This window comes from Meleagris gallopavo, chromosome 6 (assembly GCF_905368555.1).
Source record: "Meleagris gallopavo chromosome 6, MGAL_WU_HG_1.1, whole genome shotgun sequence".
Lineage (NCBI taxonomy): Eukaryota > Metazoa > Chordata > Aves > Galliformes > Phasianidae > Meleagris > Meleagris gallopavo.
The window spans coordinates 27,654,935-27,669,649 of NC_139409.1; the positions used below are offsets into that span (position 1 = coordinate 27,654,935).

The 14,715-nt window shown below is 34.3% G+C and overlaps 1 protein-coding gene across 4 annotated transcripts in view; it reads right to left on the reverse strand.

The window, feature by feature from the left end:
- AGMO (alkylglycerol monooxygenase) overlaps window positions 1-14,715 on the reverse strand; it is a 179,312-nt gene that overhangs the window by 87,561 nt on the left and 77,036 nt on the right. For all 4 annotated transcript variants that reach the window (XR_014883858.1, XR_002116001.3, XM_010712730.3 and 1 more), the window contains exon 5: window positions 12,035-12,130. Coding sequence is in view for 2 of the 4 variants with exons in the window: in XM_010712730.3 (XP_010711032.2) it covers window positions 12,035-12,130 (96 nt within the window). In the remaining 2 variants the exon portion in view is untranslated. The remainder of the gene's footprint in view (window positions 1-12,034; window positions 12,131-14,715) is intronic.

A 14,715-nucleotide genomic window follows, 5' to 3' on the forward strand; every position in this document is an offset into this window, starting at 1 on the left:
CTTTAAATTGTGTTCATTAGGAAATTTTTCAAGAAAGAATAAGTGGAATCTAGTAAAATGCAAGTTAAAAAGCAAATTTCTTTTTGATCAATCAGCACACTTTCTTCTTTTAGTATTAGTTTATGATTCTATACAGATCGCTCAATTTTTCATCTGTATCTATTGGCACTTCTTGGTAAGCAGTGTAACTCTAAGATCCCAGCTTAGTGAACAATCTCCTTATATGAACAATCTCCTTCAATATCTGTGACTGCTTTCTCCTTCTACCAACACCCTTCTTTTACTCCAGCAAAAATGAAATAACAGAACTATCCGAGAACCGATGTAAGTGGAAACTATATTTGTTTCATTTTTCCAAGTGAGTTTAACTGGATTAGTTCTTGAATCTAATGCAATATGTGGTTTGGTGCACTCGAGAAGAAAGTTGCAGCAACAACTTAGAGCAGTGCAAACTCATAGTGAAGATGAGACCAAGAACAACTGTGTAACAATAGAAGGAAATCCAGCCTTGATCGTCTCAATACTAGATCAAAAATGACACAAAGTGATGATTGCCATAAACTTACTCTAATGATTCAAGCTTTGTCATAAAATGCTTATGAATTAAGTTTATGAATAAAGCAAATATAAAAATAAAATTAATAAATATTTTTGCTTATATTCATCCTTATTAACATGAAAAGAACTTCTGATTATTAGGTTAAGCAGAGCATTTCTGTAAAGGAAGGAGTATAGAAATGATCCAGTTCTTCATATAGAGAGAACTGCAACATCTGGAGCATCTCGCTCAAATTCATGTGCACACTGGCTGGAAAAGCAGAACATTGGGACAAATTTGTTTTGTTTTGTTTAACTCAGAAGCCAAAGACAACATAAGTAGGGCCATTTGTATTTCTCAGAACTCACTCAAAATAAGTTCAAGCCTGAAAAGACCACCAAAAGGTGAGAAACAATTCATCATTCACGCTAGCTCGATTTCCCTCATCTCTCAAGCAGAAAATCCCACTGCATTAAGCTATGTGAGATGTAACCACTAAATTGAACTAATGAATTAAACATCTTGGATTGAACTGTAGCCCAGCACCTGAGAGAACAGTGATCTATATATTCGACCACACCTAACTTTGATAAAAATGGTACAGTACGTTATTTCTAGAAATTTCCATTGCTATCAGTAAGCTTATTCCTACAAATATTGCACATTTCTAAAATAAAAAACAAAACAAAACAAAAAACAAACAAACAAACAAAAAAAAAACAGCAACACCAAAAAAAACTACTGTCAGTGGAAAACTTTTGGCATTTTATACATATTTTATAAATATATATATCTTTTAAACATGTATTTTATATTTTGTAAATATAAACTTATATGAGACCAACAAGAGGAAATACATCACCCTTCTAACGGTGGATTTTGAAGCCTCCTGCAGTAGCACAACACAAAGAACAGTTCAATTGTTCTTACCACAGGAGGAAAAACCCCTATGAGCAGATCCTTCATCAGAGTAAATTGCAAAGGCTAGGATAGTAAAATAATTTTTGCCAGGCAAGATTTTATACTCTGACACCGTCATTTGAGGCTCACAGGAAGCTACTGAAATTAAGAGAAAAAAAAAAAAGAACTTTGCAGGAGATGGCATGTAACAAAATTTAATGTGGTGGAAAAACAGTCAATGCTCAAAAGAATGTAACTTTCTAGTTACAGAGAGGAAAAAAGCAGTGGTGGATGTTCCAGCCACCAATCAGCCTTTCAACTTTCAATCTTCCCTCATTGCTGTGGGGCAGATGTCTGTGTCATTGTGTCCAGACATCTTCCTTGAAGAACATCAATCACAATGCAGTAGGTAAATACTTATAGTAGTAGTAACCATACTCTGCAGTTGCAACCAGTCACCAAGGTATATACACTGCCATATCTGAGTCATTCATGACATCAGAACATTTTTATCTTAAAATAGGTTTCTATTCAAAATGGCTTTTTAAAATGAAATGTGAAAATGTTTATTCTAAAAAGCCATTTTGAATAGAAACCTATTATATTATATATGTTATATATTTTATATATATATTCTATTTTCTACTGTTATGGCTTTTTTATGCACTAATGCTTTGTTTCAGCCCTTTTTTGAAACTAACTAGAAGTTAGTTTCAAAATTTAAAAATATATGGTGGAAATGTCACGGTCCAATATCTCTATCACCTTTATTCCATATTTCATTCTATTGAAAGGAAAAAATCCTGTGAGTATAGACAATTCTAGTTTATATTATCATCTTGAAGTTATCCTGGGAGGCAGAAAAATTACTCCAATTAGCCTTAAGAAAAGATATACACCAACTCTTTTCCTAGAATGATCTTATAATTGTATGAGGATGTTGACCAATATGGCTGGGAGAGGGGACATTCTTGTGTTAGTTTCCTAGATACAGATAACTACTATACTAAATCAAACCCTGTCTCCTATTTTTCCTCTCTCAATTAACACATTGTGTCCACCTATGCAACCATGTCACTGAACCTCAATGAACTGCCGCATTCCAGAAAACTCTTTTCCTGCTTGCTTTGTTTATACTTTAACATTACATGGCCACAAAACAATTTTCACCTGAGAAAACCTTACAAACAGATTAGATAAACTACACATGAATGTGATATATAGGTATCTTATGTACATCATTCAGAAAAGACTTGTAAGGTCTCTTCTCAAAACAAGTATTTTTTTCTTTTTTTTTAAAGCAACATATTCCTAAGTTACTGCATCAAGAAGCTGCTAAACAATAATGCAGAATTACTATGAGAACACTTGAAGCAGCTTCAAGAGCAGTTTAAAAAACAAGGCAGCTGAAAACTATGTGCTTACAAACTTTCCACAATTTGCTGAACAAAAAATTCCAGAAGTCAAGCCTTCATATAAAACGAGATTTTTTTTTTTTTTCAATAATAGCAGTTCTTATATAAAGATGTTTCCTTTATGACAGCAATCCCTTGCCTAAAGGAAAAGAACATCATGCAATCTCTTGTGGCATGTAAGCACGTCCGTTTGTGGTCTCAGAGTTTGTCAGCACCAAGGGAAATCTTTATTGCCTGGTACCTGCACCACTTCAATGTAGTTCTTGTTTAAATAATGAGAAAAAATCGTGACATGAAATCCAAAGGAAACTTTACATCTTGTGTAACAACTCCTCCTGTCACCACTACAACATGAATCTTTGCTTAGCTCTGTTTCAACATGAATGTTAGGAAGGAATGTCGACAGAGCAGAGGAGGCAATGTTACAGTAAAAGCACTGCTAAATAAAAAAAATAATTTTTTTTCTTTAAGTATAAGAAAAGCTGTTTGTAGCAGAGCATGACTTTCAATATCATAGTGTTACTGATCTGCACGACAGAAAAGGTAAATTCATCCCTGGAGCATGACTGAAGAGCACTCTGAACTTAATTCTGGGGTTTCAGCTAGATTAGTTGGTGGTAGAACAGGTATTTCAATTGATTTCTTTATCAAAAGTAAGACAAGATTTTTATTCCTGGTATATAAATCCTGGTATAAAGTTTGGTGGAGAAATTTGAATATAATACTTAATTGCATTCTCAACAGAACTGCTGTGTTAATTCAGGATAACACACCCATGTATTTATACAGATGGCCCTGGTGATCATATTTGCCATGTGAATTCTCTACAGGGAGGCTAGGGAAAGGCAGAACTCCTAGGATACATGCTTGTCTGCCCAGTTTCACACTTTGAAATCCTCAGCAAACCCTGATTTATATACCGCCAACTGTTTTCCTATCTGATTAGGCAGTTTTCTATTCCAGTAAGCATGTAAAATGGATGTAGCCAAATTTCCACAGTGAGGAACGAAAAAACAATATTTATAGTTTAGAAATAAAATAAGCCAAAGGAATCAGGTCTGTTGGGATCATAAAGAGTTTAATAGGGTGGTGAATTTCTGACAAATCTGGATTGTAGGAATGGGAGGTGAAAGCCTAGTTTTAATGGATAGTCAAGTTTAGGGTATGTTTATATAATAAACACACAGACTTAAGAAATGTAAATTATCTCGAACGCAGACAGTTGTCACTTTTTGTTGGTTTATGCTCTAACCAGAAGGTAAGGTTTGAATCAAATAGACATCTGACATGAATATTTCAGCTACCAATTTCAATAAGTGAATGCAACATTTGATATATATAAAAATATATAAATATATATTTTTTTGCAAGGTCTAATTAAGCCTTCTTGTAGAAAGATAAGCATATGTTGCATATGTCAATCAAGTTATCCACTACAATGCAAGAAAACAATCACTAACTTACTGTTTTAATTGTAATATTACAAATAGCAGAACACAATGGAAGTCACTCTTCCAGTCATATATCAAGTTAAACATTTTAAACAAACTCTAGGAGAAAAACTGCTATACAATTTCAGCATTTTTTTAATAACTTGACAAATACATGCCGGTGACTGTGGAGAAAAAAAAAACAGAGCAATAAATCATATGCCAAACAAACCAAATATATTAAACTGTAGCTCTTCACTGTACCTCTTTAAAAAGACAAAAATAGAGTCATTATCCTACACTTTGGTTTTTTTTAAATAAATAAATGGTTACCAAATATTATTTTGCTTTTGAAGCCACAACCAATTAAAAAGATTCTCAATGAGTACAGCTACATGCAAAACCCAAGATTACTAAATGTAACTTTGTTAAAATGTGGAAAAATATAAATCTTTTTTTTTTTTTTTAATGGAATTTGGTCTCTCTGATTTATCTCCACATTAATTTAGTATCCTTTCGTTATTTTGTTAACGTTAATTGGTAAATAGGTTGATTATCTTGTTCTGCAGAATGTAGAACGTACTGAAATGTATTCTGTCTCTAAGTATCTCATTTCACACTCACTTTGATAATTCTCCTCAGACAAAATAGACATGAGTGATCTAGATAAAATTACTGAAATAAGATTTTTGGTTTTAGGGTATTTAAAGGTAATTAATAAAGCCCACCACTGCTAAATTAAACATTTCATAGCTGTATCTTGCAAGAAGAGTCTTTCAAGAAAGCTCTCTTATGAATGTTTTATTTTCTATCTCATGTTATTCTTTAAACATGGAAAAAAGCAGATTTATATGCTTTATATATCTAGAGAGAATATACTTTTTCTTCATCAAGGGTTATATGAATAATGGAAAAGTGGAACATAGTTTACCATTATTGCTAGTATTTCTGCTTAGTGGTAGTGCTTCTTGCTTTGTACTTTCCTGCTCCCTGGCAAGCGCAATGACAAGATGACTTTCATTCTCTAGGCTAGTCAGAGAACCTAATAAGTCATTTTGGCAGACACACTGGGTTGAAGTAGTGAGATGTCTGTTTTTTGGTATCACGTTTGAATTTTACTGTCTATATCATGTATATATTCTATTTGGACCTACAAAAGCCATGTCTGCATTAAATAAAGTATTTTTATCTCCCTGGTATTTATTGATCTATTTACCCTCTTTTTCTCCCCTCAGTAAATGCTTGAGTTGTCAGTTTGTGGCAGATGAACAGTGAGTTTCTGAAGCATCAGCTATGACGAATGGCACCAGAGCATTCCTTTGCAAAACAAAATTTTGTTCTTTATGCAAATCAGTGATTAGTTAATTCCCCACTAGCTTTAGAATGATTTATTCTGACTTTGTAACAGTGAGAACATCCAGCTTCTACGGTAGAATGTCAGACAACATGGGTTGTTTCTGGCATCCCCAATTCAAACATCTGGGTTACTGAGAGTTATCAGGTACAAACTTGAATATCAGACTAGGAGAATGGCTGTATATAACCTTTAAATTGCATCCATCCTTCCGATTATCTTTGGCAAAAATCTCATGAACGGTAACTTTTTAGACGAATGCCTTGTAACTTGAATAGGACAGCTGTTTGTGTTTTTGATTTGAAACAGCACATCAAACAGGCTCATATTTTTTTGGCTAAAGGGACTGAATGTTTGTTCTTTCACTAAGTGAGCCAACGTGTTAGAATACAGAAAGTGAAAGATTTGGTTGGCATATGCTATTTGAATTCAAAGTGAATTTCCAGGGAAAAATTCAAGGGAGACTTTAAATTTCACAATTATACTTAATGCATTAGATTATTACTGATTTTACCTTTTACTGACAACACTGTCTATTTAAAAAAAAACAACAAAAAAAAACAACAAAAAAAACCAACATCCTGTTTTCATCTTGGTGAGGGAACAATGTTAGCTAATCACGCTTAGTTTTCACTGTGATCCAGTACAGTCATATACAAAAAAATTTGCAAAATTTTCTAAATTTGTTTCATTACTCTGAATTATTACTGAATTAAACTATAAATTTGTTTATTACTGACCTTATAGGAGCTATTTACAGTACAATATATTAAGCACAAACATATGCCTTTGTAAATTTGTAGCATTATTATTTTTTAAACCTGCCAGATCATCTCAATTTCGGACACTACTAAATACTTTATTACCAAAATCTTCCTCCCATTCAACAAGACAACCACAAAAAACAAAAGCATCCTTTTCCCACTGCAAATCTCAAACACATTACTGTCAACTAATTTTTTTGGAAAGCTTTTTTTAATACAAAATATCATTTTCAGTTTTAAAATACAGATTTCTAAGCCACTTTAAAACTTCTAAACTATTGAAAATACTTTAAATAACCCTTTTTACACTTGTTTGCTTCTGCATTCCTTTCTTATTTAAAAGAGACTGGAGCATACTGTGTGCAAAATGATGGCATAAGAAAATGTAAAAATGAAATATGGAAGAGAATAAAGTATCAGTCTCAGTTATTGGGTCCTGAATATAGAATATAATCACCATGTACATTAAAAAATAGCATCCCTGAATGGATTGTGTTGGAAGTGACCATAAAGCCCACCCAGTTTCAACCCCCTGCCTGGGCAGAGTCGCCAGCTACCAGACCAGGCCGTCCAAGACCCTGCCCAACCTGGCTTTGAACACCTCCAGGGATGGAGGATCCACAGCTTCTGTGGGCAGCCTGCACCAGCATCTTACCACCCTCTAAGTAAAAATATCTAATCTAAAGTTTCTTTTAGTTTAAGACCGTTACTCTTTATCCTCTTGAATATCTTATCTGTTGTTTAACACTGTCACTTATTTATCACATTGTCCTAAATAATTTATAATTCTTCTACCTGTCACCCACTGGACATTTATTTTAAATAGTTTCTGCTTGAAGAGACATCTATGTCCATTAGATCTTAAAGAACAGATCTTGATATTGATTTGGTATTCACAAGTGTATTGCTGCTTAAAAGAGCTATGTGCATTTGCATGTATTTTACTTAATTTTACTTTGTTCTTTAACATGCTTGTTTAATTTCCTCATTGAATTTGTGCCTAAATTTCAAAATCCATTGAAGATTGTTTCTGAATATGGCTGTCTTCCTCGGTAAGAGATGATGGCCTTGAGGACTTCAGGACTGAGCCACAACAACTCACCTGTTTTGACAGCTAATGTGCTTTTTATGACTAGAAACAGAATTCCCCCTTATGAAAGAATGAAGTCTCCACAATTTATTTCTTTGATTTTTTTTTAATTAAATAAAACAGAGCATAAGTCAAAGCTAAAGAAAGTCAAGCTTTAACCTGCACACAGTACAGAAGCATACTACTGAAATCATTTTTATTTTGCTTTCCTCTGTGTCTCATGGTTGTGAATTTGGGGGTGGAGGTGGCATTAAATGCAGCATACTTAGCATACTTCCATAGCAAGTTTCAGCTTTACTGAATCATTGTTTTCTGATATAAACGCGCATGTTTTGGACTACGTCTAGAGTAATTTCAATTCCTTTTTGCCAGCCTGCACAAGGTGCTGCTAAATTGTTTCCCAGTCCTTTCCTGCTGTTTTCAGCCATGTTATTCCTTGTTAATTGGAGTGCATCACTTTTATCTGCTTTGATGATGCAGGAAGACTTAAACAAGGGAAAAAAGAGGTACTTTAAGAAATCTGACTTCTGTGATTATGGTAAAAGGCATAGATTACGGTCTTTCCCCAAATTAGAAAATTAAACAGAAACTATTGCATGTCAAAGATCAAACAGGCAAGCAATAATCTGCCTCCACAATTACTATCAAAAGGGATTGATTCAGTTGATATTTTCCAAATACAATCTGACATCTCATAAAAATCATGGCTAAACCTACAGAAACTAATTTCTGTTTTTTCACAGGTGTTTATCAGGTTATAAATGCACCTAACTTACTGGTTGTTATAAATGCTTAACGGAAGGATATAGTTTAGTATAAACCATAGACCTTCAAAATCACCTGTGAAAATAAACTGAAATTGAATATTTCTGTCTGTCAGTAACAGTCCTGAAACATTTTGTGGCTTTTGAAAAATTAGATTTTTAGTGCTCTTTAACCAAAATATTATTTTAGTTATTTATTTTTGAACTTTCTTTATGGTCTACTCATAGAAACATTTCTCCCTGCCCATTTAAGGCCACATCTACTGACTAACTCATTCCATTGGCCTAAATTGGACTGGACTGAACCAAAAACTGTTTTCCCTTGATTTATTGGGATCCTGATTTTATGCAGCATTACAGATTCACTTATATTTTTTGTCATCTAAATTAGCAATGATTACAATTATTTCAATACTATTAGGTCTTATCCTGAGATTTTAAAAATGTCTTTGGAAAACTTGTCATATTTCAGATTGCGATGTAGACAGTGTGATAACGTACAGAAGTACTGAAAAAAAGGTGAACTTCAGACAGCAGGAATTGGTCCAACTGCTGAATATACCAAAGAAAAATGAAAAACTTATCTAAATGACACAGTTGTGTTTTCAGCCTTGGAAAACCTTTACTGCCTTAATAACTACAGAAATGCCTTACTTGTATCTAGAATTATCTAATCATTTGAGTTGGAAGGGACCTTTAGAGGTCTAGTTCTACTTCTTTGCAATGAGCAGGGACACCTCTAGCTAGATCAGGTTGTTCAGAGCCCTGTTCCGTCTGACCCTGAATGTCTCTGGGATGGCATACATCACCTCATTGGGCAGCCTGTTCCAGTGCCTCACAATACTTATTGCAAAAACCATTTTTATTTGTATTTATTTTTAATACACAATCCAAATCTTGCCTCTTTTAGTTTGAAACCATTTCCCCTTGTCCTGTGACAACAGACCCTTCTAAAGAGTCTGTCCCCTTCCTTCTTATAGCTTTCCCTTTAGATAGTAACAGGCTGCAGTCAGGTCTCCCCAGAGCCTTCTCTTCTCCAGGCTGAACAGTTCCAGCTTTCTCAGCTTGTCATTGGAGGAGAAGTGTTCCATTACTTGGATCACTTTATGACCCTCCTCTAGACTTGCTCCAACATGTCAATGTCTGTCTTGTACTGTAGAACACACCTGGTTGCAGTATTCCAGCTGAGGTCTCACCAGCATAGAGCGGATTACCTCCCTTGCCCTGCTGGTCACACTTCTTTTATGCAGCCCAGGATACAGTTGGCTTTTTGGGCTGTAAGGGCACACTGCTGGCTCATGTCCAGCCCCTTCTGATTTCAGTGCTAAAGGTCTTTCATTATTACTAAAAAATGGTATAGTATAGTTCTTGTATAAAATTTACAATGTATAAAATTGAGAACTTATTTAAAATAAAAGGATAAAAGTTAGCTAATACAAAGAATACAGGCAATTGAGAACTCTGAGACAGAGAGAGTGGGTACATGATAATCTTTATGATCGTCTTTGCAGGAATAGATGAGCTACTTGAGTTAAAATAAAACAGTTTGTCCCTAATCTGCCAGTAGGAAAGCAAAACAAAAACCAACACAACAAATCTTGAAGAATGCCAAAGTGATAACACAGGAAACTTCTCTGAGTATTTTTTTTTTTAATGGTACTGAATGTATTTTAAGCAAAATTTGGGAAAATATCAGGGATCATACTTGGGCTACAAACTTTTGCTCTAAGCTGAAACATGGCATGCAGAGTTTCAGCACAGTAGAATGACTGCTTTTTAATTATTAAATTCAATTTGAACTATTTCTTTAAGCAACAAAAGCTCCCCAAACTGAGATCTAGACTTAAATAAAATTCCTTCCCCTAGATGCTAAATTTTCATACACTTACATCTTTTAACACTGTTAAAACAAAGTCAGGAAAATATGTTAGGAAAAAAAAAAAAAAAAACAGAGGGAAAAATCTCTAAAAAGTTAAATTGTAACAGTTGTCACAAAACAAAATTGAGTGTAATAGTTAAAAATCAGTTTAACTTCATCAAAAATACTGGCTAGTTTAAACCTTCATGTCTACAGTAGCTGTTGCTATTTCCCCTCCTTTATATTCTCTTGTCTATTAGATCCTTACTCTCAACGGAAGAATAGGGTGTAACCCTACTTCTATTTCAACTGATTTTATTCACATTACAATTTCAATAATATCAACACTATGAGTATATCTCTTTAATAAACAAAGATCTATGATTGGACTAACTAGATCTGTGTAAAAGACCACTGCTTTCCTACTGACACACTAATTTAGCAGTAAGAAGTGCTTATCTTTTCATTGAGAGTGAAATTCATTCCTGTTTAGACTACTGTCTAAACTTGGTTCATACGATATAAAAATTGCTTTAAAGTCCTATGAAGGATTTAGGAAGGACTTTAGAGGGATGTAGGTTATTCATAAGCCTCTGAAATTCACTTTAGACGTACATTGCAGCACCATCAGACTCATTGACTTACTGCTAAACACCAGATACATCTCTGAGCCAAAGAACAAATAGCTTCAGACAGAAGAGAACAGCTAAATAAGGCACATTATATTTTTTTAGGAATAAAACACCTAAAAATTAATTTGGAGATCCCGAGGCATGGTCAAAGAAACTGCTACCATGCAACTCAGAGTATTTATTTGCTATAATTTCAAACTGTTGGATCATGTTTGCTCACAATATTTTGACAACATTAACTTCAGTTTATTGCAGTTCTGGTGAAGTTTGTTAAATTTGTTGTAAATCTTTGCTATTCACATGATGTTGCAGAACTTGAGACATATACTAATTTTTTTTTAGAAATTTGTCCAGAAGAACTGAAATGTCAACAACAAAAGTTCGCTAATGGGCTACTGTACATAGCTTCTTTTAATGGTTGTGGCGTTTTATATATATATTTTTTTAGGCAAGAACAGAGAAAAGATAAAATAAAAACAGGAATTTAACCAACATGATCACCTAAAAGAGCAAATAAATAGAATAAAATTGTTTCACAAGTGAACTGTCTTATAGATGGCATAATGGAGGGAAAAAAGGCATTTGAATCATCAGAGTAATCAAAGGAATGAAAGTCTAGCAGAGGTAATTAGCCTGCAGCTAGTAGAGGCTACTGACATTCATGCTATTGACATGCAAAAGCAGTGTGCGGGAGAAGGCAGAAGGCTGTTCAACGACTTGAGAAATGTGGGAAACTACTTAATAATTGCAGTGGGTTATTAATTTTATGTGTATGTAAAATAGATTTTGCAAATGCACTCACAAAATAAATAAATAGTAAAGTCATAAACAAATAGCTAACAGGAAACAAAATCGTTTCATCTGAGAACTACATACATTAAGATGGAAATAATATCTGACTTCAACTGCAACTCCAAACAATCCAAAGCACTATTTTTTTAATATATTTTTTCCTATAATATTTATCTTACAAATGAAATCAGATGTAGTTATCTGCCAGAAATTTTTTAATAAGCTGCAAAATAGGAAAATATAGTATTAAAATTCAAAGAATGTTTGACTCCCTCGTTACTTTTTTTTTTTTTTTAATCTAATTGGGACCAACTGGCCTCATTGCTTCTTATAAACTTAGCAATATATATTCAGAAAAAGGAATAAAAATGAACAGATGTTTCTCCTTAAAGAAGTCAGACAAAGATTTTTCTTACACAATAAATCAGCTGCTAGTGGATTTCCAGGACACTGCTCCAGGCTAACTATTTAGGCATGGCTTAAAAAAAGGGGTTTACCTCTGTATGTATCCAAAACTGGTAAAGTAGATTAAATTGCAGATGAACAGCAAACACTGATGGTGGAATGAAAAGAGCCATGGGTAAGTTGAACATCTGGAAAATGAAAAAAAAATAAATACACTTATCAATCTAAAATTGCGATGATATAATGAAGTACTATCTCAGGAGCTCAAAGCAGTGCACAAGATAATTCCATCTTAAAATGCCTCTGTAATGTAGACATTAGATAGAATAATACTGATTATTATATTGCTACTAGACATGGAATAGCGAGTGAGATACAGATTGCTGTGAAAGTCATTTGTCAGAAGTAATAAAGTGAGCAAGCAGTAAAATCAAGTAAAGAGTTCAGAAATCCTGAGATGATACATTTATTCTCTGAAATACACAGAGTAGACAGCAACATATCCTTGACACAAAGCCTTTACTTTTAGGGGAGAATTATCACAGAGTAAGCAAGGTGTGAATTTATAGCACTGTAGCTTTTCCATCCCCTATGTGAGCACCAGAAGGGTAAGGCAGAGTTTACTCCACTTTCAAAACTGATTACAAATTCTTGCACTAACTTGCTCACAGCATATCCCTTGAAACCAGTATATACTGCTGGATTACAAAGATGGGCTGGCGCAGAAGTAGTTTCAGCAAACTAACTCCTTAGAAAAGACGATTGTTTCTTATAAACAGAGAAAAGTCTCAGTACAATCAATCAACCGCTCCACTGGCTGAGCAATAGGATAAGACTTCCAATGCTTTGACATGTAAAAATTACTTTTTTCTTCCCCCTTTTACCTGACTTTGCATTACATCAGCTGAATTAAGAAGTTAACCTAATCTTCCCTAAACAGATTCAAATTCCTTTTCTACTTCTCACAAAATAAAGTCTTTAAATATCAGAGAAAGCAATTTGATAGCCATGATAGGCCTCCTGAGCAACAAATTCCTTAAGCATAGGTCTGCAGAAAAACAATGCATAGTGTTTAACGCTGATATTCATCCTGTTTTTGTCAAGAGGTCTACCCAGTAGGTAAGACATCAAGCTGGGGATGTGAAACTAATGCACTTCCAACCCCGTGATGTGACTGACACAAAAGTCACCACAGTGATTTCTCAGTATTACAAGCCAATGGATAACTCCAGCTTGGTCTGCTGGCTTCAAACACTGGAAAGAAATCTCAAAAACAGAAGATTCAGCATTACCTGCTAGGGCTGGGACACCTGCGATTTCAAAAACTACAAAGACTACATGGATCACAGCTGCCCCACAAACTATACATACATTGTTCCTGTTTAAGTGCCATGGAAGTCATTCTTCAAGATGTAAAAGAATTCAAAGTTAGTAGAAGGACTGCACTGAGCTTCTGGAACTTACAGAACATCAATTATCTAGCTTTAATCAGTACTTGAAGACAGAAGTGTTTGTGCAACATTTTTGAAACTAAAAAAGAGAAAAATATATTGAGAAGTTATATTTTACACATTTAATTCCTAATAATCACTCAATCTCAGTAAACGCACACAAATTCATAGCTACTCTTACTGAAGGTGGGAGCTAGTAAATGTCATCATGGAGGTGCGGCATTTAAGTATGAAATTTTGAGGTAGGTGTGAGACACTTTTTAGAGTTAAATACTTAGAGCAGATCAGACTACCAGCAACCTGGACACCCTTAGTATTCAATTACTAAAAGTGCAGTAAGCTCCAGGAAAAGAGACTGGGAGATATTTGTCTTGTGACAGCCAGAGGGCTGGCAGGTTTTTTTCAAAATCTTACAGTGAAGCCAAAGAAGGACTAGGACACATGGCCAGTAAAGTTACTGCAATTTTCTCTTATTATTGATTGTACCTGTCTAATGGCATGATAAGAGCAGGAAATTTTTTTTTAAAAAAGAACAGAGAGGAAGTTGATTGAAAAAAAAGAAAAAAAACAGATGGTTTTCAGATTATTCATGGAAGTGATTGCAGGATTTAAAGCAGAGTTAGAGATAATAGGCTTTTCCCCTAGAAGTCGCAGATGCAATTTGGTAGTATTTACAGGTAACTCAGAGGGGAAGGAAGGATCATCTTCACCTTTATTTTGTAACCTACTTCTCACAATGAGTACTGGGATTTTCCTACTAAATAGCGAGATTAAGAGAATATCATATAAATAGGTAAAATTAAGAATGCTTTTCTAGCTGCCTCATGTTTCCTTCAATGCAAGCTTTATTTTATAGAGACAGGATTTGAAAGATCATTTCTGAAAGCTGAAGCCATACAGAGAGATGAAATCCTCTTTTATAAAAAAAAAAAAAGCTTCCCATTTGTGGTTGTACTGCAACAAGATCAACATCAAAAAGAAAAGAAGTTTTTGACTGGAAATACCAATTCACCAAATCAAAACATTTCCTGTTAGCGTACCAGCTTTCACTAATCTACAGAACAAAAACTTTCCTGGCTCAGAGATGGAATTTCTGGTCAAAACTGCAGAAAAATGTCACACAAATCTTTTCCCATGTGTGAATTCAGCAATAGAAATTGAGAGAGGGCCACAGTGAGTGATAACCTGGGAAATGCACTCATTGAAGAAGCAGAGAGGAATTCATGCATTGCAGCTGTGTGTCAACAATTAAGGAACTGGCCTTTTTGGAACAGTCTATGTCCACCACATTGCTGAATGCTCTCTGAATTGGGCATTCTCTA